This window comes from Lissotriton helveticus, chromosome 4_1 (genome assembly GCF_964261635.1).
Source record: "Lissotriton helveticus chromosome 4_1, aLisHel1.1, whole genome shotgun sequence".
In the NCBI taxonomy this organism is placed as follows: domain Eukaryota; kingdom Metazoa; phylum Chordata; class Amphibia; order Caudata; family Salamandridae; genus Lissotriton; species Lissotriton helveticus.
Window position 1 is genome coordinate 1,632,793,100 of NC_136063.1, and position 26,947 is coordinate 1,632,820,046.

The window sequence follows — 26,947 nt, forward strand, 5'->3', positions numbered from 1 at the left end:
TGTGGCAGATGGGAGAGACGTAGCAAAATTCACGATTCGCTGTGGACTGGATACCACTGACTCACTGGGCAGAACGATTGCCACATCAATAGCCCTTCGGCGCTCTGCCTGGTTGAGGACGTCTGGTTTTTCGGGGGATGTTGAGTCCACTCTGCTGGACATGCCCTTCAATGGCCGTCGCCTTTTTGGTGACTGGGCAGACTCTGTTCTGGAGCACTTTAAGGATTCTGGAGCTGCGGCCAGATCCTTAGTCCTTTCTCCTTCCTCCCGTCCACCACAGTCTGCTTTTCGCCCCTTTCTTGGCTACGGAAGGGGCAGCCCACCACGTCCGACCCAGCCCAGCCACCAGTCCACACAACCTGCCCAGCTTCAGCGTGGCCGCGGACGTGGGACCTAGCGACGCGGGTCTGGGAACCAGAGGTCGGGCTTTTCCCCCCCTTCGTCCCCCCCCCCCCCCCCCCCTCGACCCCACTGCAGCAGCCTCCAAACCGTCCTTGTCTGACCTTTCAGGCCCATCAGCGTCCAGTGGGTGGTAGGATTCACCATCACCTCCCCCACTGGCAATCCATTACGTCAGAAAGGTGGGTTTTGCAGATATTCCGAAGGGGCTACTCCTTCTCCTTTGAGACTACCTGTCCATCCATACCACCGTCTTTCGATCGCACGTCGGGGTATCATTTGGCGCTTCTCCGCCAGGAAGTATCAGCTCTCTTCACCAAGCGAGCTATCGAAAGGGCCCCGATGCGAGAAGTAGGTTGTGGTTGCTATTCTCGCTGCTTTCTGGTGCCCAAGAAGAACAAGGGCCTGCTTCCTGTCCTAGACCTCAGGGCCCTCTACTGCTTCCTCCGGAAGGAGAAGTTCAAAATGCTAATCTTGTCTCGGGTCCTTTCTGCCCTTGACCCTGGAATCTGGATGGTGGCGTTGAACTTGAAGGACGAATATTTTCACATCCTCACCCTGCAGGCGTTACCTATGGTTCATGGTAGGCCACAAGCATTTTCGGTTCACCGTGCTCACCTTCAGCCTTACCAGTGCACCTTGGGTGTTCATGAAAGCGGTGGTCGCAGCTCATCTGCGCTGATGAGGGATTCCAGTCTTCCCCTAACTCGATGACTGGTTGTTGAAGTCTGGCTCGCTCCAGGCTTTCGTCTCCCGCCTCCAGACTACGGAGGACCTCATGCATTCGCTGGGATTCCCTTTCAACGTGCCGAAGTCACACCTGACGCCCTCCCAGTCGCTCCTTTTCATCGGATCTGTTCTGGACACAGAGCAGTTTGGCGCCTATTCTCTGGAGCAGCGAGTCAGGGATATTCAGGCTATGATACTGCTCTTTCAGACTCTATCCAGGGTTTCGGTGAGAATGACTCTGTGGCTGCTGGGCCTCATGGCTTCCTGCATCTTGCTGCTGGAACATGCCAGATGGCGTATGCGGGCTCCTCAGTGGAACCTGAAGTTCCAGTGGGCGTAGCATCTGGGGAATATCTGACTACGTCCAGATCTCGGCGGGAACTGCGCAACAGCTGCAGTGGTGGTTAACGAGCCAGGATTGGGTCAGAGGCAGATCCTTCTCCCGTCCCCCAACCAGATCTCACAGTGGTGACCGATGCATCACTCCTGAGATGGTACAGCCACTTGGGAGAGGCGGAGATCAGAGGATTCTGGTCCCCAGCGGAGTCCTGGCTTCATATCAACCTGTTGGAGCTTTCGGGCAATTTGCTTGGCACTGAAGGTATTCCTTCGCTCCCTAAAGGGGAAGGCAGTGCAGGTGTTCACAGAAAACCCCACCGCCATATGGTACTGCAACAAACAGGGCAGGGTGGGGTCGTGCACCCTTTGTCAAGAGGCTCTTCGTCTTTGGACATGGCTCGAACATCATTTGGGGCATTACCCTAGTGGTTCAGCGTAGGTATGCATGAAAATGTGCAGTTCCTATAGATGAGAAGGTCGGAAGAACCTGAAGGATCAAGCCAGAGGATCCGATCTTTCAGAACCAAGAGCCCTCACACACCCCAAGAGGTGTCATGCTTCATCACAGGACAGCTCCTGTTTCGGCCGGCGCTGCAAAACCCAAAAGGCCCCGCAGGGGGGCACTTTGTCAGAGTTCTTTTAAACTGCCGTTGTGATGTATAAGGGTAAGTGAAAGTGTAGTGAATGAGTAGAGTGGTGGGTTTAAAAATAACTCATAGGGAATTTAAGTCAATCGTTAATGTATGTAACCCTAGGATATATGAAAAACAAATATAGGTCAGAGTGGCTATAATGGTCCACAGTTGTTGGTCAACATGTTTCTTGCCAAAAATGTCATGAATGATCTGGGCAATTCGTCAGGACAGTGGAATGTGAAAAAGCTAACTACTAAAAGGGAGGACGGTCTGGGGTGCTAGTATCACCTAGTGCCGTGCCATTCCCAAGGCAAGAGAGTATATGGTCTATCTTAATGCAATCGTTGACCACTAACAATGGAAGTGAATACTCCAAGACCAGAAGTGGAGTCGCGCTTGAAGAGCATCGTCTCGCGGTTTGGGTTCGCCGCAGATAGCATGAGACCTGCCCCTGGCTCGGCTAATGCTGGTCTGCGTGGTGGTTCAACACCTGGCAGGTTCTCTGAACTCCAGGGTGGCAGATTTCAGCCAGCAGTGCCTGGTGGATCACGAATGGTGTCTTCATTCTGAGGTGGTGCAAGGTCTTTCTGCAGTGGGGAGAGCCTTGGTTAGATCTGCCACCGAAGATAAATGCGCAATGTCAGCAGTTTTGCGTGTTCGAGTTTCCAAAGCTGCACTCGCTCGGCGACGCTTTTTCGTCACGAGTGGAGTTGCAACCTCCTTTGCGCCTTTCTGCCTGTATCACTTCTGCCCCGAGTGCTGAAGATGATCAAGCGTGACCAGGCCCAAGTTATTCTTGTAGCGCCAGACTGTGTACGAAGAGTCTGGCACCCCGAGCTCCTGAGAATGGCTATTTATCTTCCGATTAGACTGCCCCTATGAGAGGATCTTCTGTCTCAGCAGAAGGGGACAGTCCTCCACCCGAACTTGTCCATCCTCCACCTCCTTGCTTGGAGATTGAGCAGCTACAGTTGACCGCTTTTGACCTTCCTCACGAAGTCTGTAATGTCAACTGGGCAGCCAGGCATCCATAAGACTGTATACGCCTGTCAATGGAACACGTTTGTGGCATGGTGCACAGCAAAGGCTGTGGATCTACTTTCTGCCCCTCTTTCTGAGGTTCTTTTGTTTCTTCTCACTTTGGCCCAGCAGGGTTCGGCTCTGGGCACTCTTGAAGGCTATATGGCAGCCATATTTGCTTTTCTTCGGCTACAAGATCAGCCTTGTTTGTTCAAATTTTGTAAGGAGGTTCTTTAATTTATGCATCTTTTTCCTCCAACTCCTTTCATAATGCTTCAGTGGGTCTTGAACCTTAGTTTGACTTACCATATGTGCGCTCCCTTGAGCCTCTTCATAACTGTCCTCTTAGGCATCTCACTCTGAAAACTGCTTTACTTGTTGCCATCACCTCTGTTCACAGAGTGAGGTAACTTCAGGCTCTTTCTTTTAAGCCCCCTTTCTTCTCAGTGCATCCGGACAAAGTGGTGCTTCGAACGAGACCCTAGTTCCTACCTAAAGTTGTCACGCCCTTTCACATCGGACAGACTAACTCTGCCCACCTTTTTCACACTTCCGCACCCTTCCAAGAAGGATGAGAGACTCCACTGTCTGAACCCTAAACGTGTGCTGTCTTTCTACCTTGATTGCACAAGGATTTCAGGGTGGATGATCAGCTCTTTGTTGGCTATGTGGGTGCCAATAAAGGTAGGGATGTGCAAAAGCGTACCTTCTCTCGATGGGTCATCCTTTGTATAAAGATTTGTTACGCTTTAGCTAAAAAGGAACCTCCATTGGGTCCGCGAGCTCATTCCACTAGAGCTACAGCAGCAACTACTGCTTTGTCACATGGAGGTCCACTCCTTGACATCTGCTAGGCGGCCACGTGGGCTTCTATGCACAAGTTCACCAGACATTACTGCCTGAATAGTCCAGTCTGGAGGGATGGTTACTTTGCCCATTCTGTTCTCCAGAACTTTCTTGTGTGAACTTGCTTTGCCGTCCCTCCTATGAGGTTGGTATTGCTGGGATATCTATAGTAAGGTAAGGAATATATAACTAATAGTCTCTTTCAGATGAACAAGTTACCTTTGGTAACGATGAATCTGTAATAGACCTATATTAGTTATAGATTCCTTACCGCCCCACCTATCCTCCCTGCTCTACGAACTGACTTCTAGCGATAGGAACTCCCTTGCAGGGCCATAGTGTGGTGCACCAGTGGTCAGTGTCTTTCATGTGCGCTTCTGGCATTGAAAGTCCTGTCAGAACTGACGTCAGCACGCAGGGGCGGCATCTAAATATGCACCGCAACGTCATCCCGGCGACCACGATGCTGGATGTGGAGTCCAGTTTGACACCTGGGGGATAATTCTAAGGTAAGGAATCTATAACTAATTTATGTCTCATACAGACAACTTGGATTGGCGGGAGAAATACACTGATATTTGAGTAGTATGATTTGCACGAGATGTGTAGGACATAACTTTGCTACATCAGACTCTATTTCACAATCTGGAATAGATCTTACTAAAGTGGGCATATCAAGTGTTAACTGCTTGCAACTCAGACATGATACTTTTCAATAGAGCTGTATTGTGTTCATTTTCAATTATGACTACCAATGCTTCAAATATGCTTTGCTACAGCCCGTCGAGATTTGAATAAGCAGAGGAAAGAACTGTGTTCAAACTTTTTATCAATTCACTGTGAGGTTTATATTTGATCTCGTCTTTCAGATTATCTTGCGTGATGTTTCTTGTCCCTTTCTTTAGATATACTAGTATCTAGGGCTTTGAGTCCAAGTGACTCATACGACCAGATATGCTTACAGAGCAACGGGATAAGGAGAGACGAGGGCGCTTTCACAATGAAGGAGGAGGAATTTGTTTCTTGTATTGACACCGCCTGATAAATTGACAGACCTGTGGCACCACTGTGGTACTCCAAAATGTAATCCATCAAAATTGTGGAAGTGTTCATTCAGTTGTAGCTCTTGAAGTTTTAACCCCTTACTTGCTACTGTCGGCCAACGGCCGTCGCGTGCACTACCTTTGTAGTGCTGCGCACGTCCGTTGGCCGACGCGGCTCCGCCCACTCCGCTAAACCGCCGCACCGTGACGGAATTGCCGCTGCGGTTAAGGGGTTAAAATGTTTAGTTACAAAATTACATATAGGGCCGTCAAGGGAGGGTGGCACTTGATTCTTTGCTGTTGGACCTATTAGATGACGCCCTAGTTATAATTCTGCTAGTTCTTTTGATTGTCAAGTAAGAGACTTGCTCGTCTAGACTAAACCCAGAGTTTTACCAGACCTTTTACCCACTGTTGATCTAATTCAGCAGTCTGGTTTATTGGTTTGGTTGGTTTATCACCAATAAAGTGATTAGCAGACGACTTGTATGGTAAGAAAAGTAAATTAGTGAAGAGAAAAAATTTTCAAAATAAAATGTACTCTTTCCATTCATTTATTGCATAAAGGAGAGGTAAATGGTTAAGGTGGTTAATAACCACACTTAACCCTGTCTTCTCCCACTGCCGCCACCCACTCCCCAGTAGCTGATGTTCGTCACCTCTCGCATCCCTTTACCCCACTTCGACTTCTCTACACTTAACGCCAGGAAGTCTTTTACCAGGATTTGTGTCACGTTTTAGCTGCATTTATGTATTGTGTGACGTCTTTTAGAGTTCTTCTATAATAATAATATACTAGGCGGAAAGCCTGGATTTGGAGCCATATTTCGATTCCACTAGGAAGATTGAATAGCTGACTGTGTTCTCTTGACTAGGTTATTTTATTAATACACATGCAATATTGGTTACAAGTACCTAAGCTGCTGCCTCCCAGTAATGCATTGTTGTTTACATTGTTAATCTTATTTACAGTAGGAGAGGTTCCCGTGATTCTATCTTTCTTGCTTTAACCACGACGCTGAAACCCAAGTCAACCCTGTGAATCCGCAAAGAGGCTCTTAACTTTGGGATCCAGTTGGTTTTCCCCGCTTTTAGCTAGCGGGCTGAATTCAATTGGCTGTTAGACAGTGTGTTGATATAAATATGGCCCACACTGAGTTTACTGCTGCCACACCAGATGCTCGATAGGCTTTGGGAAATTCATCTCACCATGCCTAGATTTTTTCACGCTATAGGAACCTCTCCACTGGTCTGAAAAAGCAGTATAGAATGTATCATCACCTTCCTTAAGATCCTTGCTTTTTGTCTAGAGGAGGCCTTCTGAATTATTAATATACACTGAAACCTATCGTCCTATAATGGAGGCAGTTTCTTTACAAATAATTAGAAATGATCGATCAACATTTCTTTTATAGACCACTCACAAAGAATGCAGTAAAAACTTTGTCCACTCTCCACTTTTAATCTGGGCTTAAAGTATCAAGCATATTCGAAACGCGCAAGGGCATTTTCTTTGAGTGAAAGTTATAAAGACATTTTTAATGTGTGCTCGGTATTGAATCATGTAATAAATATTAACCAATGCGGCATAATATTTGATTCATCCTAGTGTTCATGTGCACCACAGCAGTATATCTGTCTCTTATTATGATTGGATGTTACAAAGGTACTCGGAAACCCACTGCTGTAAATGGTAGATTGCGATTAAGAATGTTTGAGGGTTTTCCTTCGAGAGATGTTTTTTTTTTGTTCAGGTCCCCCATCTTTTGGGGGGTTTCAGAGGGGGGTCATACGCCTTGTTTGTTACAGTATATTTATAGTCTAAAAACAAACCTTTAGGACTGGCCTATGATTTTTACATTTTAATTACTTAATACCAGTTCTGCCAAACTGTTTTCTAGAACAGTGCGTGTTTGTGATGTGCATTCAACTGAGTGTTTACCAGTTGATCTATTTTAATAATTTGCATTTCATATTTAAAGTCTACAGATGATGAAAGTGAAAGTACTGTCTCTTCAGATCGTGCCAGTCGAGGGCGAAGGGATAGTGTGGTGAGCAGGATTCGCATGATGATGTTTTCTTAAGTGTTTGCCAGAGTTGTTTTTATGCATCGGTCACCGCCCGGAAAGTGAGTCCTGTGTTGTCTGTCTGAAAAAATATCGCACTTTTCACGTTCAGCTGCGGGAAAAGTGCAAGTGACATCTTGAAAATAAACAGTTTTAAATTCCTTTGTGCATGTCTTGGATGACCTTATGATCTAATTTAGACTGCGTCATGAAATTGGCAAAAGACAGCCGGTGCGAGTTTCATTTTCTAGAAAAACATTAAACACTGAAATTGCTCTTTGAAGGTACATATGAAGGCCGTCAAATTAATTTTTGTGACAATATTGATTATTTGGTGGCTGTCATCTCGAGCCATAAGAAAATTAGCATGAATGCACGAAAAATAAAATATTTGCACTAACTCCATCATCATACAGAAGGAACCATTATTACCATTATTATTGTCTTGCTGGACTTTGTGATGCCCTTTCATTTTGTCTAGGGTAGGTTTTGTTCAAATTGCACAACTTGCCTACTCGACTGTGTGGGTGAAGGTGTGATGTGTGTTTTGTTGACCTTATGCGGCTATGCAGAATTTCCCTCCAACAGTTAACAGTGTGTATACATATTTCAAAAATACTATGGGTTGCTCTACGTGGCTACGAAAATCAAGCATGCCAAATGTATCCTTAAAGCAACCTTTCATGAATACCACAGTGATGTTGCTAGTGGCGCAGCAAACCATTTTACATTTTTAAGGAATTTCTGCAAGCAGTGGACGACACATTACCCACACTCTAATACCCTCAGCTTCATTCTTACTCAATTTTATTATTTGGCGATTCACTTAGAATGAGCCATAAAACATCTTATTTGTTTACGTAAATGTGCCTGCCTGGCCTTTTACTCCTATTTTGATTACAAGTTGAATTCATTAATAAAGTACAGGCTACATTTTCGAGTTTCGTGAAAATGATCGATTCCCGGGTGCAGATGATGTTGGCATATAAATAACCTTATGACCGTGTGTGTGTGTTTTGTATCTGATGTCGGGTTGGACAAATATGACATGTGGATTACTCCGTGGTGTAATAAAAATATAAACACCAGCCACACACAGTAATACGTATGTAAATATGTGTTCAGTTTTACAAATATAGAGAGATGACGATTATGTTAATGCTTTAAATACTTTAAAGATCTCTACAAACACAGTTGTTAGTTGTTAATTGCTAGACGCTAATCCCGAAGGAAGAGTTGAGTTTGTGTGCTGCTGCCAAAGTTGTTGTTATTTTTCTAATTTTGGACTGTATTTCGATTACTGGTTTACGTGCACACATCCTCCCAGGAAAAAGGCATAGCTCATTTCTCTACTATGAAATGGCAACTTAAGTCCGGAGATAGCAGATTTTACTGCTTTTACCTAAGCTTAAAATTCAGACGCCAAAATGCAATCTATATAATTTTTATTTGTTCTATTTTTTAGTAATCCAGTTCCTTTGTCATACCAGATGAATGATCTAGATTATAGGGTCTTGATAGCTAAGGATATTTATTTGTATTTATCGTGTTTTGTATAGCGCAGACTTGACCCTAAGAGCTCTTTACACGAGTTCCTAAAAAGAGTAAATAAAAATACATTGTAACAGTATAAAAAGTGTACGATGTACAGTAGGATATGCAAATAATATAGTTCTGAGGTAGTTATGGTAGGGAGTTGCGAAGGTGGGGAGAGTAGAGGCGCAGTTTTTTCCCTGAGACGGTGAAGCTCAAATTTAAATGGAGGGTGTGGAGTAGGAGCATCGGGCCCATCAGATCGTTTAGTGGGGAAGGTTTAGGTATTTATTGAGAGGAAGTTTAAGTTTCTTCCTGAAATGGGGAAATGAGTGATTGTCTGTTAAATCCTGAGGTAGCAAGTTTCAGATTCTGCGAGCGTTCCAGGAGAAGGAGCAGTGCAAAATTAAAGTGTCCTCTTCATAGAGATGGTTGCCAATTCTGGCTCGTTTCAGATCACTGCAAGGGGTTCTATATAGAAGTTGAATAGGGCAGGAGACTGGATTGACCCTTAAGGAACTCTTTGTGAGGCTGATGTTGCTTTTGAGGTGGAGTTGTTTAGTTTGATTGTCTGTAAGCGATGGTTCAGGAAATAAGCAAACAACTGAATGAAAGTTCCATTAATGCCTGTACGCTGTGAGAGGGTGTTTAGGTGGATTTCATGGTCGACAGTATCAAAGGCTGCCGAGAGGTTCAGGAGGACTAGGAGGCAGGCCTGGCCTTCATCCAGAGATCTGTGTATGTCGTCTGTGATGTACAGTAGTACAGTCTCTGTAGGGCAGCCTTTTCTGAACGCAGATTGGAAAGTGTTGTGCAGGTTGTATTTTTCAGTGTGGATGTTGAGTTGTGCCAGCACAGAGTTGTCAATGGCTGGCCAGGAGAGGGAGGTTAGTTATAGGTCTGTAATTTTTAAGGACGTTCTGGTCGGTATCTGTTTATCTTTAAGAGAGGGTTGACTTGGCCGAGTTTGAAGGAGGCCACATGGAGCCGCTCGATAAGGAGGAGTTAATGATTTTGGTCCATGTAGAAGAGATGATGTGACTGAGAATTGGTTAGAATCATTTTTATTTGTTATGGATATTTTTCATGAGCGAACATGTGCCACAGATTGTGGAACATAACTGGAGAGGATCCAAACTGCTATTTTTGAGGGTTTTTCTTGCTACGCATAATTTATGGCGCTCATCAGTATTCCAGATTAAGAGCGGAACAATATTAATTGATTATGCTACTTGATTAGAGAAGGCTTTAGCACACCTGGATTCTACTGATAACGCGAATGATGAGCAGATTGCAGCGTAATGAACAAAGGGAATGGGCTGTAGCATGGCAGTAGAAAGTAGCAAATGTGAAAGATGGGCTTGCACCAGAAATGGCACTTCAGAACAAGTTTGGATGTGACTCTGGATGGTAGTTTAAGTTTAAGTCCCTCGTTCCTTAAGTGTGTATCAGGAACACTTACTCAAAATAAACCCAATACAAGATGCAGCAATAATTTGCAGAAAAGATTTGTGAAAGAACACCTCCTTTGCTTGTAATCGTTTTCACCCTCCAAAATGGGGGCTATAGGAATGATCCTGGGTAGTATACAACTTGTTTGACCTAAATGATGGTTATTTGTTACTACTTGGGTTTGAATCACCAAAGAGAACATTGCATCCACCAAGATTCCACCATTGTATGGCCTCTATTGGTCACTTTTATAGACACCAATAGAAGAGCTTTATTTTAGCAGCTATAATTTCCTAGGCCAGTAGAGCATTCTTGAAGGAGTCAGTTGCACTTGATGGGTACTTGTCTAATATTCACAGGGTGATAGCGCAGTGCTGCATCTTATGTTCCTCTAATAAGTTGATGTGAATGTGTGTGTGTGTATCATACACTAAAGATCTGAATGAAGCATTTAGAATCCAGGCCATCGTAATTTTAAGAGTGATTCAAAAAAAGCAAAAAAACGTAGCACATGTTGAAATCTAAGGCCTAAGTTAAAATTGCCCTCTTGGCACACTGTCAGAGGCCCTTTGTGACCATTGGCATGTTATGTATACTTAATAGTGGACGTATGAATTCATGTTCCTTTAAAGGTTTGAAAAGCGTGCGACAACCCCTGCCACTTTAGTCACTCTTCAATTTTTTAGCCCATGAGTGTTCCTAATTAATTCCCAGTGCTGATGATGACCTTAAAACAAGGTCATCAAGGTCAAACTAAATTTGCAAACATCTCACGGACCCCTACCCCCATTATTTATGTATTTTCTTGGGTTCAAATTCATTTGTTTATATATACCCGTCACTCCCTTAGGTCTGTTGCACTAGGATCAGTTTTTGAGCACTCAAATGTTATTATTGAATAAATGTTTAAAACATGTAATTATGTGTATGGATTGAGTGTTTGTGTTGGTCAGGCAGACGTTTGTTCCTTTTAGTCACTTTTTGGTTGAATCATTCATCCACTAATTGATGATTGTTCATTTACACAAGTCCCCAGTGATTCACTTTTTTGTGCTACATAAAACAAATTGAGCCCCAATTGCTGGGCGGTGAACAGGCTGCAACCCACACCCCATTCGACCCCCCCTCACGTAGTTCCCACACTGTAACGAATATTTCACAGGTGGTTCGTTTCAAAGTCGTTATCTTGTCACAATGATTTTAATGACTGCTATTTTCCAACTTCTTTTCTACTGGGCAAGGTTGGTAATGCCAGAATATTTTTAAAAGAAACTATGGTCAGTACTAATCTTCCATGCATGTTTAACAAACCTGTGAACTCACCTCACATACAATGGCTCTTAAATTGATGCAGCAATGTGTTTTAAGATTATATGTAATCTAATTTTATAATTTGGGAATTCACCTACTGCACGGAACAAACGTCTATATTCACTATATTGGAAGTGAACTTCTAAAGGATTTTATAATATGCTTACACATAACCAAGAAATGTGACATAATTGTGTAATTTCTTGTATGTTTCTTTCGTTCAAATGATGAGCATCTTTCCGCATGTTTGAATGATTTTTCAGTGAAAGTGCATTTACTCTGCTGGTGGAGTCATTTTCTTTTTTATAAGTGTAGGGATGAATATCATGATCAAGTACTAACCTGTGTATTTGCATGTTACTCTACATTCATTCACAGCATCATGGTTACTATTTGTATTGGTACGCTGGTGATTTATTTAGCTACTGTCTGTTATTTCCTCCATGCATTCGATTCTTCAGTCGTCCGATTTTTCCGATCCCAGTGAATCTGCTGCTGATTACTTTAGCCGGTCCAATCGCAGGGGGAGTATTGTCTCAGATGTGGATGATGTCGGTATACCAGATTTAAACAGTGTGAGTCTTGCATGTTGTGCCATCAAAGTGACCAAAATGGCACCGAATCCACGTTGGTTTTTGGTTTTGGTTCTGATTTTTATGTCTCGTGTGGACATGTATTTTATGTTTCGCCTAAAACAATCCACTCTACCTACTTTATCACCCTTAACCCACCTGAATTATTGTGCACAGTGTTGTCTCTTTAAAATTTCAAAATAATTGACTTAGCACTGTTTGTAGCTGCCTACGCTCGAGTGACACAAAAGACTGTATGACCAGTGATCTGCCAAGGGTTTGTGAACATGACGTCACCTTCCAGGTTAAATGGTTTCCACTCCTTCTAAATGAAAGAGCAGACGGTTGATTTAACAGATCAAGATGGAAAGCAGAGCAGGCATAAATCACGGGAGTGGGTTTGCAGCCAAATACACTGTTCCACGCTTCAGTCCTAGGTGGATCATTCGTTCAGTATTTCACTAATATATTACATAATGCAACACTGTTTTTACTTTTTGTATTTTACTTGGTCCCATGAACTGTTGCGTCTATTTTCGATTTGATTGCGGACAGTATTAATAATATTATTTTCAACTTTGCTAAAACTGTTTTTTTCTTGTGTGACAAAAAGTTAGAGTTTAACTTCAAGATAAGACTGTTTCAAAAGCATATGTGTACTTATGTGACGATGACTGCAGGTTATGGTCTAATCTTCATTTTTAGTATCGGACTAGTCTGTATTTTTCACCATTGCCCTTTGATTATTTCAGTTGGAACAAAAGGTATTCCAGTGAAGTGTCATAACGACCACTGCTGTTGGGATCACATTACTCTCTGCTGATTGACATTTGAAAATTCATTAAGATTGCAAAGTTCTATAGAAAACTTAAAGTTGTTAAGAACACATTTTTGCACAACAGTAGTGGGACGGACCCTCCACTTAATGACCATTACCATCCCATTTGGGACATAACACAGTGCTGACATTGGCAGAAGCCAGCTGGGGAAGCCAAAGGTGACCTAACACTCGTCCTGAAAGGATGTGCTTTATGGCCCATGAGCTCGAAATAGTCCTCACATTGAAAATTGGTTTGTATGCTTCTTTTTAATTAATTTCTACATTCTTTGTCACGTCTGAGCAGCTTTTGTTTTAGCAATAAGTGTGTCTAGGTTTTATTGACCTCACATTAAAATGCAATAGTTTCATTTTGGAATTTTAGGGGCAGGGAGCCAGCAGAACAGAAAGAGGGTTTCAGCTGTAAATTAGTCCCTCATGCAGCTATTAGTATGGAGGCAGGCGGATACGCCCAAACAGCAATAGTATTAGATGAGTGATAAATTCTCCACTGGGCTGAGCCAGTACATGATTGACACAATTTCAAGCAAATGGATCGAAAGGCTGTTCGAAGAAAGCCAAAGAGTTGAAAGGGCAGAACCAAAAGCCCACTTTATGTATATTGTTAAAAGTAGGTCTGACCTAAAAACGCAGCTTTATTGTTATGTGCAGAGCAGATCTCCAAAACATTTTTTTATATCCTAACATTAGGCTAGTATGCACTGGTCCTATACCTGTCCATAATAAACACTCGCAAATCCAGTAGGCCTAGCTAGAATATTGTGGTGATTGTACACATCCACACAGAATATTTCAGAATATTTATGTAGTGCAGGAGGTTATCCTCCTGCCTGGCACGGTAAGCATGGGAAACTATAAAAAAAAACGAGTACAAGCATCGAAGGCACAGCAAGAGGCTGTTTACACTGACACAAGGCTTAAATAGTCTGCGCACGCTTGTATTTAAATATTTTATCACGTTTACACTTTAGATGCCCTCGTGACATATACATATCACGAAAAGGTGACCCTATGATACCATCATGCTGTGTATATGTACGTCATAATTATTATGCCTCTGAGCCAGGCTCCTGTTTTTTTTCTTTAATTTTTTTTTTATTTCAAACAGCTAGGAATAACTAGCGTTATATTTCCAAACCGTATTACGTATTTTGGTATGAGTAAGGCACTTAGTTATATTACCCTTACCCAACTAGCGCCTTCCATCCCAGCCCCTCCCCCTCCCAAGCCCTATCCTATCTCTTTCCCAGGTGAGTTTATAATAATATCACAGCAACACAGTACACAGCAATAGCTCAATCTAGAAGTTATGAAGCACCATGGCTTTGTTATAGTCTTTTAGCTAATAGTTCATGTTGGCGAGACGTATTGGCTTTGCCAGTGCTTGTTTTCCTCCGTTCTAAAGTGGCAAGCTTCCGTCCTCCCGCATGTTAAAGCATTTTTTTCCCCAAACCTACAAGTCCTAAGATATATCTACATTGGTGTGAAGTTCTAGCGTAGTCAGTCATAGAAAGGATTGAAACATTTGTCTATATGGAAACATACATGCAGTAACTAAAATTAACTTTTAATTGAAAGATATGATAAAATTATATTGTTATTTTACGTTTTCAGAATTACTAAACTGAAGAGCCATGTAGAATCAGGTTCATTATATACGCTTACGTAACTCTGTTCAGTTTGAGTGATTAAGTGATAAAAGCTGTATACGTTGACTTAATCACAAATGATGCTGCAGCATCTAAAGTAGTTACTTCAGCAGCTTACATCCAAGACATTGCATGAAGTCATAAGTAACAGTGGAGATGATGGAATATAAAGAAAGATTCGCCATCTGCAGTTTTATTAGGGAACACTGTCAAACCTTCATTCCTCAGATTTTTATACTAAATCTCTATTTAAAGCGGCAATATGTGCTCAGCATTGTTTGTAAGACACAGAAATGTTCGTGAAAACATTTGTACCCTATTCAGCGACTGCAGACTCATACGATTTCAGCGGACATAATACCCAGTCACTTAATTTTTTAGTTAGTGAGTACCCTGTTAGTGTTATAATCTACTAGTCTATCTTTTTGAGTTTATTTTTACAGTAGTTGTAAAATTCCCTTTTTTCCATATTGTTGAGGCTCTACCCTGCCATGGATTTAAGACTTGTTTTTGAAAACACTTGTTGTTTTCTGACATGGTTTGATTAATTCCCAAATAATCTGACATGCGAGGATGGCCATGGCCGAGATGCCTACTGTTCTGTAGTTAAACCTCTGCAAATTATGCTTGCTTTTGACACCAAGAGATTTGGCAAACTTATTATTATTCCTAAAACTTTTCATACAAGTTAATTAATTACATTTTTATTGCAAGATCATTTTATCCTTTCAGGATCAAGCTTCTAGTTGAGGCTTCTCCAACGCTCGTCAGCTACTGGTAATACTTCAGCTACCTGTAAGCAGCTCTCCTGTGTGCAAACCAGTAAACCAAATAAGAACCTTTTGCTTGGTTAAAGTAATATATGTATATCAAAACTGAAAAGTATGTATTTTAAACTAAAATATCTGTATTTTCCGAATTCATAAGATGATGATTGGAGGAAAAAAAGTAGCATTTCTAAAACCTAAAGCTGACATTTGAGTTCTAAAAATCAAACTATGTTCGGGAGACTATTACTAACATTAATAACTTTGTTCTACGAGCACTGCATTTATGGCTGCGTGTATTACCACGTAAAGGCATCCCACATTGAAAAACCATTATTTTTTACATTACTGCTGGCAGCACTGCCTGATGCACAGAGGTGATCACTGATAGTAATCTTACATTTGGTCTGATGTGGTACTACTACAGCTCTAATAAAATTAGAGGTTCGGGAGAATTTCCTTTGAATAAAAGTACCTCTTATTACAGAAAAGTATGGTGATCCCTGTTCTAGTTTGATTTAAACAACACTTTCTTTTCCAGTTCTCTTTCATGGAACTTCTGTGTTGTACCGCAGCACTGTTAATAAAGATCATGAGTAAACTTAGTTTCCTGGTTTAGTTGGAAGCTTCTTAGAAAGTGCCTCCAATTGATGTTAAGGTATTTCATTAAGAGGAGATGCACTTTTTTTTCTTTTTTTTTCTATTTTATGTAGTTTTATTTTATTTATTTTTTATTTTTTTATTTTTTTTGTAAAAGACCTTTATTGCACAAATTTACCATTACACCACGTAGAGCCTACAACCCCAAGGGCCGGCCACGTCACAAATAACGTCTGTCAAATAGCGTTCAATTTAACACAGCCTTTCAGCCGATAACCCTGGCGTCCGGCGGCGTGGTTTGATAAAATGCATATCCTTCAATCAGGGTGTATCCCGCATAAATCCCAGGTCTAAAGTTTTGCTTTAGTCTTAGAACTTTTCAACTGAATGCATCAACTATAGTAAGTAAAATACATATATGGAGGGCACTTCTGTAGGCAACCACATCAGTGTGAACAAAGCAACAACTCGTGGAGATGCACATTTTTGATGCCTTCGATTGATATGTCTTTTAATGTAATACTGTTGATAGATCTTTGAGGTGATAACTCTTGTGTCGTCTTGCTTTCACTTTGGAGTAATAGTAACATAAGTGTACTTTATTGCATTAATGGAAAGGTTACAATAAAAGGTATCAAACATCACAATCAGTACAAGTATCAGAAGATGGATAAAATATTTCTAAAATAATAGTATTATAAAATCATGGCATAAGAAAGTTTCTTTGCAATGTGAACTCAGAATTCAGTGTGGACAGAATATCTGAATCACATAGTTATTAGTTTGTGCACCTGATCTAAAAGTTAAATTAGCATATTATTGCACTACTATCCTTAGGGCCATCATGGTGGCAGGTGGGTTAAACGGTAGATCTGGTTTTGCCCTCCTGTAGAAAAAGAAAAATTGTCATTTCTTAAATACAAATTCACGGAAATATACTAATGTCCAGAAACAAATAATTTGCAATCCGTATTTAGGAGCAGTTAGCATGAATCTCGATACAAGCATAGTCGAGTATAGTTTAAACATCTACATGTTTTCGGTAGAGACTCTTTATAAATCTCAACCAGTAACATTACTAGCCTTATTATTGCACCTTGGCCCGGACACTTTCACAATCTGAAGCAGCCTCTTCCGTCGATCTTATTTGACCTAACTTTTTCTTTAAAAAAAAAAAGAAAGGAAAAAAAAGCAGATGTAGTGCAACTGTGCAAAGTGTGCAAAATAGAATACAGATTAAGATAGGTTGTATAAAAACAGGTTGGTTAAGTCCAGATAGAAAAGAGACAAATTCGGATATATAAATGAGTGATAAAATAATGCTTTTTTCTTAAATACAACAGTTTAGGGCAAATACATATGATGTGCAAAAGAGATTCAGTTGCATGCCCACAAAGACAACAGACAGTTTTATCTTTAAAAGCTGGATTCAATTTCCCTTCAAGTTCATAAATCAGTACATAAAACAATCTGAACCTTCAAAATTGCTTATTAACATAGTCAGGCAAATTTGACCCTAGTGTTCTTGACTCTGCAGAGAATAGGTCTCAAACACTAAGTCCATATGGTTGTATTGTTTGGCCAGGTCAGAGTCCCTCTGTTTAAGAGTAAATGTAACACGAGTTAGGAATTTACAGGCTGGTCTGTTCATCTGTGTCAGTGTATGTGGATCAGGTAAATCCTAAGTTTCTAAGGTTGCCGATATGGTGTGCAACTCCAAGTCCCTTGTATGTAGTTTTGCTTACTTTCTGAGAGAGTAAGTAATGTAATGATGTTGGATCAGCTTTTGCACAATCACAGAAGTAATTCATGGTGCTTGTGTATTGGACCGATATTGGAGATTTTAGGCTTAATTCTAGTCTTATGACACAGAGAAGGGTTGCTGTATGAAGGTGGAACAGATTACTACATGTTGCATAAAAATGTTATCAAGACTGAAAATGGTCTTGTGGTTCAACGCGGGAGATGCATTTAACAAGTATGGAATCAATTTCATGTTTAAGCTTTCAAAGATGGCCTGATTGAATTCTCACCGAACAGATTTACAAATCTGAGCACCGATTTGGGGATCATCACAGACTTACGCTTTCTAATTGCTAAATCTTTCAATCCCGATAATTTGCTGTCAAATATCACTCCGAGATAATCATATTGTTTCACTATTTAGATTAAAGTATCTCCTAGGACCCACCCCACAAATTTAGTTTTTTTCCCTTAGGTCATATCTTTTGTTTTGGACAGATTGACAGTTAACCCGTTCTCCAAGTTATACTTGTGCAAATGATTTAATTGATGTTGTAGGCTTTTGGAGTTTGTAACAGGATCGTCAAGTGATTGGCGTAGGCAAAATGTTATTTTTGTACCTCCCAGCATGGGAGGAATAACCTGATCTGACTCCAATGACATTGTTAAATTGGCAATGTACAAACAAAATAATTACGGGGCCAAAATACAGCCTTGTTTGAGGCCGTTCTCGGTGTGGAATTTAGAAGTTAAGGTATCATCTATAGATAGCTTTACCTGTAGTCATGTATCGTTATGCAATTTAATGATAAAATGCAGAAGATAGGGATCAACGTCCACTTTAAAAAGCTTGGTCGGCAGCCTTTGTTGGTTCACTTTGTCAAATCGCATGGAATAGTCCACTAAAAAGGCATATAACGTTGATTTCTGTATGTGATTTCTTTGCTAGTGAGTGAATGTTATTATATTGTAGGTAGTTGAACAACTGGTGTGAAATCCTGATGGTATTTATCATTTTTCTTCTGCCCAATTCCTTAGTTTGTTTAGTAGGTGCTTAGCAAACAGCTTCCCTTTAAAATCTAAGAGTGCTATTAATCTGAAGCTCGCTGGATCTAGCTTTGGGCCCTTTTTGTAGATTGGATACGCTTTCGCACCTTTCCAAGAGAATGGACTTGATTACGTAAGAAAATAGCTGTTCCAAAAGTGTACTCCAAAAGACGATATCTAACTTGGCCAGATCGATTAGTGTGTTGTTTGGACTGGCAGCTTTGGTCGAGCGTGAGCTTCTTATTAATTTTGATATTTCACCTGAGTAATATCCAGATACGAATGAATGAACGTTTATTGTTATTACTTCATAAAAACCATCACAATACAAATTAGGTGTACATATAAAAGAAATCCTTTTTAAAATAATCAATTTGCTGTATGTCTCTTGCTTCATCAGAGTACTCTGTGGGGGCAGGGTGCAGTGTCTGGAAGAGGCAGGGCATGGGCGTGGGTGCGCTACATGCACTGCTAGTGAATGGCACCCAATGGTGTGTTCGGTACGGTCGGTCCAGTTTCTCGCATTGATTAACATGGGGGACCACTGGAAAGGCTATTGAGCAGTATTTCCTCCATGCAGAAGAATAGCAGTACAGTGTTTGATATCAATGAGTTAATAATGCCAAATCCTCACCGGTCGTGCAAGTGGATTCAACATTACTACTGTGGAAATACTACTTTGAGAAAGTGGGCATTTCTGTGTTTATGGCTGTGTGCCTATCTCCAGTCCACATCTGGGTGCTGGGGGGGGGGGGTAGGGGCAGCTACATCTGTGCATTCCTGATCGAAGGCCATAAACTAGGGGCTCAAGGGAAACTGCAGACCTCGGACTCTGACGGGCCTCTCTGGGACAGATACGTGGGGGTGGAATTGGCACCTGCATTCCAAGGGGCAGGGTTTGGCCCCACTAAAAATATTGATCAAGCCTCCAAGGGTAGAATGGCAGACAGGACAACATTTAAAGAGGCCAAGTGGCCTTTTGAACTGATCTCATCTTCAAAGGACTTTGTGGTTATAACTACTAGGACTCTGTCCTCTGGAGTTACAGACGCTTTTGGAATTTAAACCATACTACTCTGGTTCAATGCTGTAATATCGACAAGAGGAACTATTGGGGCAGGGGGGACTGCAACTGGATTACCCGCAGACTTGTGGGGGCCTGGGGCTTGTCGTGCTCCAGGAAGGGGACTATCACACAGTGTGTTTGCCTGATTGTTGCTTGACTGCAGCTAATTGCCAACGGTCAAATGCCCTGGTCTCTAAGCACTCTCCAAGGGCTGGTTGGCTGGCCTCCTCTCCACAAGATCCCTAGGGCAAAAAGGATCTCCCTGTTTCCATAAGATAGTAGGGAGCGTGCAGGGTGCTGCCGAAATGGGTGGAAGTGATTGTCGATTGAGACAAGGAATGCCCTGACGAATGCCGTAATCACGCTGTGCCGAGGAGTTTGCTCGTAAAGATCAGCGGCCCCACCTGGGGTGACGGAATGTGAGGAGTTCGAGGGGTGCTGGGAAAGGGTGCTTTGTCCAAAGGACCTATGCTTGCAGCTGGAAACCTGTGCTAGGTCTCAGTCCAAAGCGTGTGGTGTCCAAGGGGTGTTTGGGAACGTTTGCTGGAATACGAGACCCGAGCTGGAAGCCTAGACTGTCTCCGACCTCCGGATCAGGAAGATGACGGTGCCTGACATCACGGCCTCCGTCCGAGGTTGTCTGCTCCCTCCCCACGGACCCACGCCACAAGGTACTCTGTTGTGTAGATTATAGTGACTGGACACGAGGGGGATCTCGTTGTGCCTTGTGGGGACCCACAGCTGGCTGCCCTGAGCAACTGCAGCTCATACCTCCGCCTGAGGGGAAACATTTCTCCAATTTGGAAGCGCACCAGCTTCTGGTGTGTCAGTCTTTTGCTTATGAGGGGAATAGTGATCCTGCACTCGTGAAAGTGCAGCTGGGTGCCTGAAGACTTCATCTGGATGGAAGAAAACATGTAACTGCTTCCTTTAATTTTAGGCAATCTCAGCAATCTAATCAAAGTGTCGCCAGCGGTTGTAATGTGTATAGCTGGCTGCTGTAGTTTGAATAGCTGTGGGGCTGGGTCACAAGGCATTGTCAAAACCTCTGATTCTTTTGACCATTACAACTGTACAGGGTATGCATATTTCTGTTTCTGACACTTTTGATGTGGGAGGCATTGCTTGGATCGTGAATACCTCGTGGAAGTATGCACATGGGTTTATGTTGCTTACGAGGCTGAGGAGATAATGGGACAGCTGAATACTTATGACAAGTACATATATGTTCATGCTATTCTGCTGCCAATAGGAGAGTTCAACAGTTGCATATAACTGTACAGCGCATATCCAATATGTATGTAGTTTTGATTTCAATGCATGTGTAAATCAAAGACCAGTGTTTTAGTCATACGGTGTGAAGTCTTTTTGTAGTGTCCTCAGTGTGTTGCGAGGGTGGTGTGGTGCCAATACTTTACACTTTGACCTTGAGGATAAGCCTGACTGCTCTGGTTCAAGCTACTCAATGGTGAGCACAGATTATCGGACAAGTGTATCATACTCTTCCTATCAAGGAACGTGGATTCTGTCTTGCTTCGATGCGTCCCAGCCAGCCAGAAACCACTGGGTCAAACCGTATCCTTGATAAGAACCCTTGATAAATATTCTTGATAGTCTGATTTAATCCCCAGTGCCTTTTTGTTTTAAAATAAAAAAAAATCGTGAACTCCTTTTCATTTAAAAACTAAACATAATTGAGAGGAACCAGTGGCTGCTGCTGCTACACACAGACCCCAAGTATCCCCTGTAAAGTGTTACGTTTAAGTGTAAGGAATCATCCCTTTAATGCCAGGTAATGTTTAATTTTCACATTATTGGGAATTTCCTCGATGGAGAATTGTCAATTGTAAGCCCTTTTCCATTTAATAATTGAAATTTGTGTACATCCTTATTTATTTTCTGTTTTATTTCCAGCTGGACGAGAAGGCAGAAAAGCAAAACTCAGAAACGTTTTCTAGGGTGAGTAATGTGTTTTTAGGTTCTTGTCATCAACAACATGATTGACGTACAAAGAGATCTACCAAATATATGTTGAATGTTGGTTTTGAAATTGTGTTTTTGTTGCATGGCTTGTTTTGACAAATGTATGTTGAATTACCCTTGTATTTGTTCCTGGGCGTCTAATGGTGTTTATTAGTCTTCAAACGTTTAGCATCCTTCACTTTGTGGCATCTAAGAAACCTGTTACAATCCAAATTCTTTGATGTAATTTGACTAAGTGGCGAAGCATTTCTAGCAAGTGGCAAGTAATTTATTCATTAGGTAGTGGCTGGGTGGGCTTTTAATTATTCGGCGTTCTATTACAGAGCGAATGCAGTCCGTGGCTGTTTCTAAAATTAATGTTTACTGCAGTCTTTTGTCGAAGGTCGAACTAAAAAATGGACCATAAGAAGTATTGCCTAAGCGGATACTAGTGTGGCAGTGTTGACACAAAACTCGCAGAGGTGCTTTGTTTTGTCGTAGTCTGAATGTGTTGTTTTGTAGATCCACCTGTTAGATGTGAAGTGCTTGGATTTAAAAAGAATGAATAGCAAATAGCTTATCCAGTTTGTCGAAAAACTGGATGGGCGACGATCCTACTGGTCAAGACAGACCTTCTGCACTTGGTAAAAGAACAAAGTGAATGGAATTTTGTGGGTTGCTGATAATGTTGGTGGTAGTTCTGTCACTGCGTGAGCCGTTTATAGGGACACCAGTTTCAGCATGCTTCCAATAAAAACATTTTGTGGTTGAACATTAGTATCCCCAGCCATTCAAATGGGGTGGTACAGAACAGCTATTATGACGTTTGGGAGGTTGGCTTGTTTGAGTGATTTATTTAAGCACATTTGATTATGTATTTGACTGTACTGGGTGCATTGTTCAGTGCTTTTAACAATAAAAATAGTTTTACCTGTTTTATCCCTATTCCACGGCACCTAATATATATCACTCCATGCTGGTAACATGGAGCATCTTTCAATTGCCTTTAGGTTTGATAATATTGGCTGCAGCTTTGTCGGGTCATTTGCCATTGGAGAGGACCGTGTGGTTGAGAGATCCAAGAGATACAACTCTGTGTATCAATACATAAGGATAATGAGTACTTGGTTTCTTAATTAGTCTGGGCATTGCCGCGGAACTTGATTCAGAAAACAAAGGCAGAGCTAAAATAGTGTCTGCCAAAGAATTCCAATGATCACCATACCAAGCTAAATCTACTTTCTGTAAGTCGAGAGTCAAGAGAACAGATGTTTCTGCCATATGTGGATAAAAATGAGGGAGTTCAAATTATCCTTGTGATGAGAGCCTGAAAATTGGAAAGTTCATCACTGGAGCCAGATACACATACAGGATATTTTGTGACTGTTACCAGAAACTATACAAATGTGAATGGTTTCTTCATAGACAGACATAGAAAATGTCATTAGGGACCTATAAAAGTGGTAACCACCACGGTGAGCAATGGATAGACAAGACATCAAAAGTGCCACAAAGGTGGGGCGTGGCTTGGATAGCCAACATGGTGGACGCAGCCTAACCAGGCTCTGTGCATCCACGCCAAAATCCGCCATCAATCTTACTGTAATCCTGTTCGGAGGTGCTCCATCTGCAGGGAATGTGCTCCGGTTTTTGTGGGGCGTATCATCTGCCGAGGTGCGGTGTCTGGAGGGCGAACTCCGGTGGGGTAGCGGCCAAGTCCCCCTTCCTGCGCCCGGACCGCAACGTGGAACCACCCAGATAGAGCTCAAGAAAAGGTTCAAATCCAATAAGATAACTCAAGATAGTTTACTGTGTGTGTGAAAATTATTCAGAAACATACATTTTCCAAATAACTAAACACATTTAGCATATCGTTTTTTAAGTCTGGCGTTAGCTAAGATATTTTGATTTTACTTAGTATAATACTAACTACAATAATATAGATATTTCGTTTAGAGGCTCTCAGCTAGCTCGCTTCGTTCGTTTGCCTATTGATGTCATTCACATTTTTCTTATGCCCATTACAGTGCACAGCATGGGGCCGTTGGTCTGCGCACTACAGCTGTTGACTAACTTCACTGTGAGTGACAGTCTTCTGCTCTTTCACAAGATAATATCCAAATAAAGTAGTTCCATTCAGTACAAGTGACTACTATGGCAAAGTATGCTTTGGGAGGCCAAAAGAATATTTTGCTTTTAGCTAATGTAATTAAAAATATTGGTGAGGGCTCAGCAACTTTTCAAGTATAACCTTATACAAAATCCAGGACCAAACAGACCGTGACTACGCCAAAAGGCTGACCACTAAAATCACACATATTGACTTTGCCAATTGTTTATTTATATGCTGCTTACCACCCTTGACAAGGCATTAAAGCGGTTTTTGGCGAGTAGCACACTACTCCGGAACCCAAAAAGTATTAGTGGTGTATTATATAGAGAAAATATGAGTGAATTTGAGAGGTGGACATGCAAGTCTGTTAGTTGGATTTATTAGGATAATGGAAAGTGTTATTTTGTGGATCATAGTAGTAAGATAATATTTGGGCTGAGTAAAAGGAGAGATGCGGGGGAAAGAGTCTATAGAAAAGGATTAGGATTAGGAAGATCATAGTAGTAAAATGAGGTTTGGGATGGGTCAAAGTGGTGATACATGAGGGAAGAATTTAGGAACAGTTGTTTTGGAGATCACAATTGTAAAATGAGGTTTGTGGTGAGCCAAGAAGGGTTAAAGGACGGAAGAGTCTAGACAGGGGTATATTGGAGATCATATTAGTAGGATGATTTTTGGTTTGAGTCTGAGAGTGGAGGTAGAGGATATATTGAGAGTGTTATAAGGTGAGACAGAGTAGTGCATTGGAAACAATCAAGGGTTATTTTGTTTTCTTCTGTAGTAGGAGTAATGCAATAAATATGTAAATAGTTATATAGAAAGGGTGTACATGTATAAGGAAGATAATATAATATATTGAGATTTAAAGTTGTTTTGTATAAACTCACTTTAAAGTGTTGCTGTACTTGAAGCTTACTTATTTCTGTATATTTCTAACTATTTGTTATGTAAATGTTATTTTTTGTCACTATTTCAACAGTGAAGCACTTGTAGATAAAATTGTTATATTTATATATTGTGAAAGATAAATAAAACAGAGACCCATAAGCATCTAATCAAATAACTTGCATGAAAACTATGTAATTACCTATAAAGCTGTTAAGCATAGAATAATATAATGTACTTTTCAAAATGTAATTAATTTCTAAAGAAGGCAAAATGAATTTGTATCCATATCCAAGAATTAATTTGATGTTGTACAAACAATGCACAGAAAGTCTTAGTAGTACTTGTACAGTTTGACGAACCTTCCTTTAAATGTCTCTTGTTCTATTACTTGTAGCCATCGTCTAGGAATGCTAACTCTGGACTGCCTGGGTCTTTTACTCCCCTCAGTGGCTCTTCCTCAAGACGTGGCAGTGGTGATACGAGCAGTTTGATAGATCCTGATGCTTCTTTAAGTGAATTACGGGTATGTTTCCTGGAGTTTTTAACATTGAGCATATTTTGTTACAATTTGATCTCACTGGAAAACATTGTGTCCAATACAGGACATTTCTAACTAGATTCTCTCCAGTCAGTATGCTTTCTAAAGATCACATTTGATATAGATCTATTGTTTGCAACAGTGTTCTCTTAAATAGAATTTGCAGGTTCTCTGTGCATAGTAAATGCAATGAGACAGGTGCGTCCCGAGAGATGGCAATTAAGAACAATCTCTATATGGTTGAATCAAGCAGCATTATTGCCATGAATACTCTTCCCTTGGTCTTTAAGAGTTGTTTTATTTCTTGAACTACTTGAAGTGTGTGTTTAAAAGGGTTTGTTTTAGCACGTTTTTTTAACATGCATATTAAGGTTGTTTTATTTCTTGCCCTACTCAAACAGTGTATTTAAAAGACACTTTTTTCCCACCCAATTTTAACAACACATGTATTAAACTGCTATCCGTGTCACCGACAATAAATATTGCTTGTCCCTCCACAGATGAAGATTTGTATTGGAAACATCCTCAGCCTAATTTTCAACAAGAGCAGGGTGTTTGTATTGATGTGACGCACAAGTACTGAACAAGCAAGTCATTTTTTTTCGGCATCAGTCAGAGCATGAATTATTGTGTGCCATGAATCAAAGTGAAAATGGTCAACCAAGTACTTTACACACATCTGAAGTATTCTAAAATCCCCATCAGCAAACACAAACTTAATTTACTTTAAGAAAGTTCTGACATAAACTTAATTTACTTTAAGGAAGTTCTGGCGTTGAACCAGAAACAATATCCTGCTCTTTGTCATTTGGAGTTGGTGTTTTGAAACCGTAAGATTCAAACAGGTGTAGGATATCTCACTGTGGGGACATTCCTGGGCACATGTTTTGCATCAGCAAGTTTTCCCGTGTTGACTAAGCTTGTTTATTGGCCCTTTTACATCTTTCCCTTCATACCTCTTTTTTGTTGTCCGTATTTCCCAAAAATGCTTATTTTTGCTGGGAGCAGTAGCATGTCGACTGCAATTTGTGGGTCGGCTTTGTTCTGGCATTGAATCTGCATTAGGCCTGCTTCTCATGCTTTTTTTTTTATTTAATGGGTGGTACCTTTTCTTCCCTGTCTACTTTTTTGGGAGGTGGTGGTGCCTTGCCCCAACTTTCCTCCATCTTCTTCCCTTCTTAATTTTATTTCCCAGTCTGCTGCAGTCACTCTGACATCCTGCACTGTAATTCAGGTGGGTAATTGCCAGATCGGTTAGTAACTCCTGAAGTTATGTTTTAAGTTTTAGGCCTAGCAAATTACATTGTTGTGACTGCTGTAAATGTATTGTACCTAAGCACTGAATGTTTTTCGTAGCCTTGGTAAGGGCAAAATGTTTAAACCTATTACTACCTGATCACTTTAAATTAACATGTAATTTGGAAATTGCTTGTAAATGAGAATCCTGGTTTGCTGTCTTCAGTGCCATGTCATGCCATATACTAGTAGAATTTTCACAATACGATCTAAGTTTAACCATATCTAATTGCCAACTACAAGCACCATATGCAGCCCTACACCAAATATGTATTTCTCAGATCAATAAGTACATCAATGAATAAGAAGGATGGGTATGACTTCATATTTGCGATCTAGTTTTTTTGTTGCTTAATTTTCTTTTTTGAAGATGTGCTGGTAATTGTACTTTCATATGGTTTTGTAACTTGTTACTGACTTATCTAAACCTGATCTGTATTTCCTTTAGTAAATCTTGCACAATTTCAGGTTTTGATTAACTAATGAAAGTTGAAC

General features: G+C 41.1%; 1 protein-coding gene across 12 annotated transcripts in view; it reads left to right on the top strand.

Moving 5' to 3' along the window:
* The window catches only part of LRRFIP2 (LRR binding FLII interacting protein 2), a 387,303-nt gene that overhangs the window by 180,401 nt on the left and 179,955 nt on the right, over positions 1-26,947 (top strand). For 6 of the 12 annotated variants that reach the window (XM_078688285.1, XM_078688276.1, XM_078688273.1 and 3 more), the window contains 4 exons: positions 6,994-7,062; positions 11,835-11,948; positions 21,570-21,614; positions 25,013-25,141. In XM_078688285.1, the coding sequence (XP_078544411.1) occupies positions 6,994-7,062; positions 11,835-11,948; positions 21,570-21,614; positions 25,013-25,141 (357 nt within the window). The remainder of the gene's footprint in view (positions 1-6,993; positions 7,063-11,834; positions 11,949-21,569; positions 21,615-25,012; positions 25,142-26,947) is intronic. The other 6 variants (XM_078688284.1, XM_078688283.1, XM_078688281.1 and 3 more) reach the window with 2 other exon arrangements.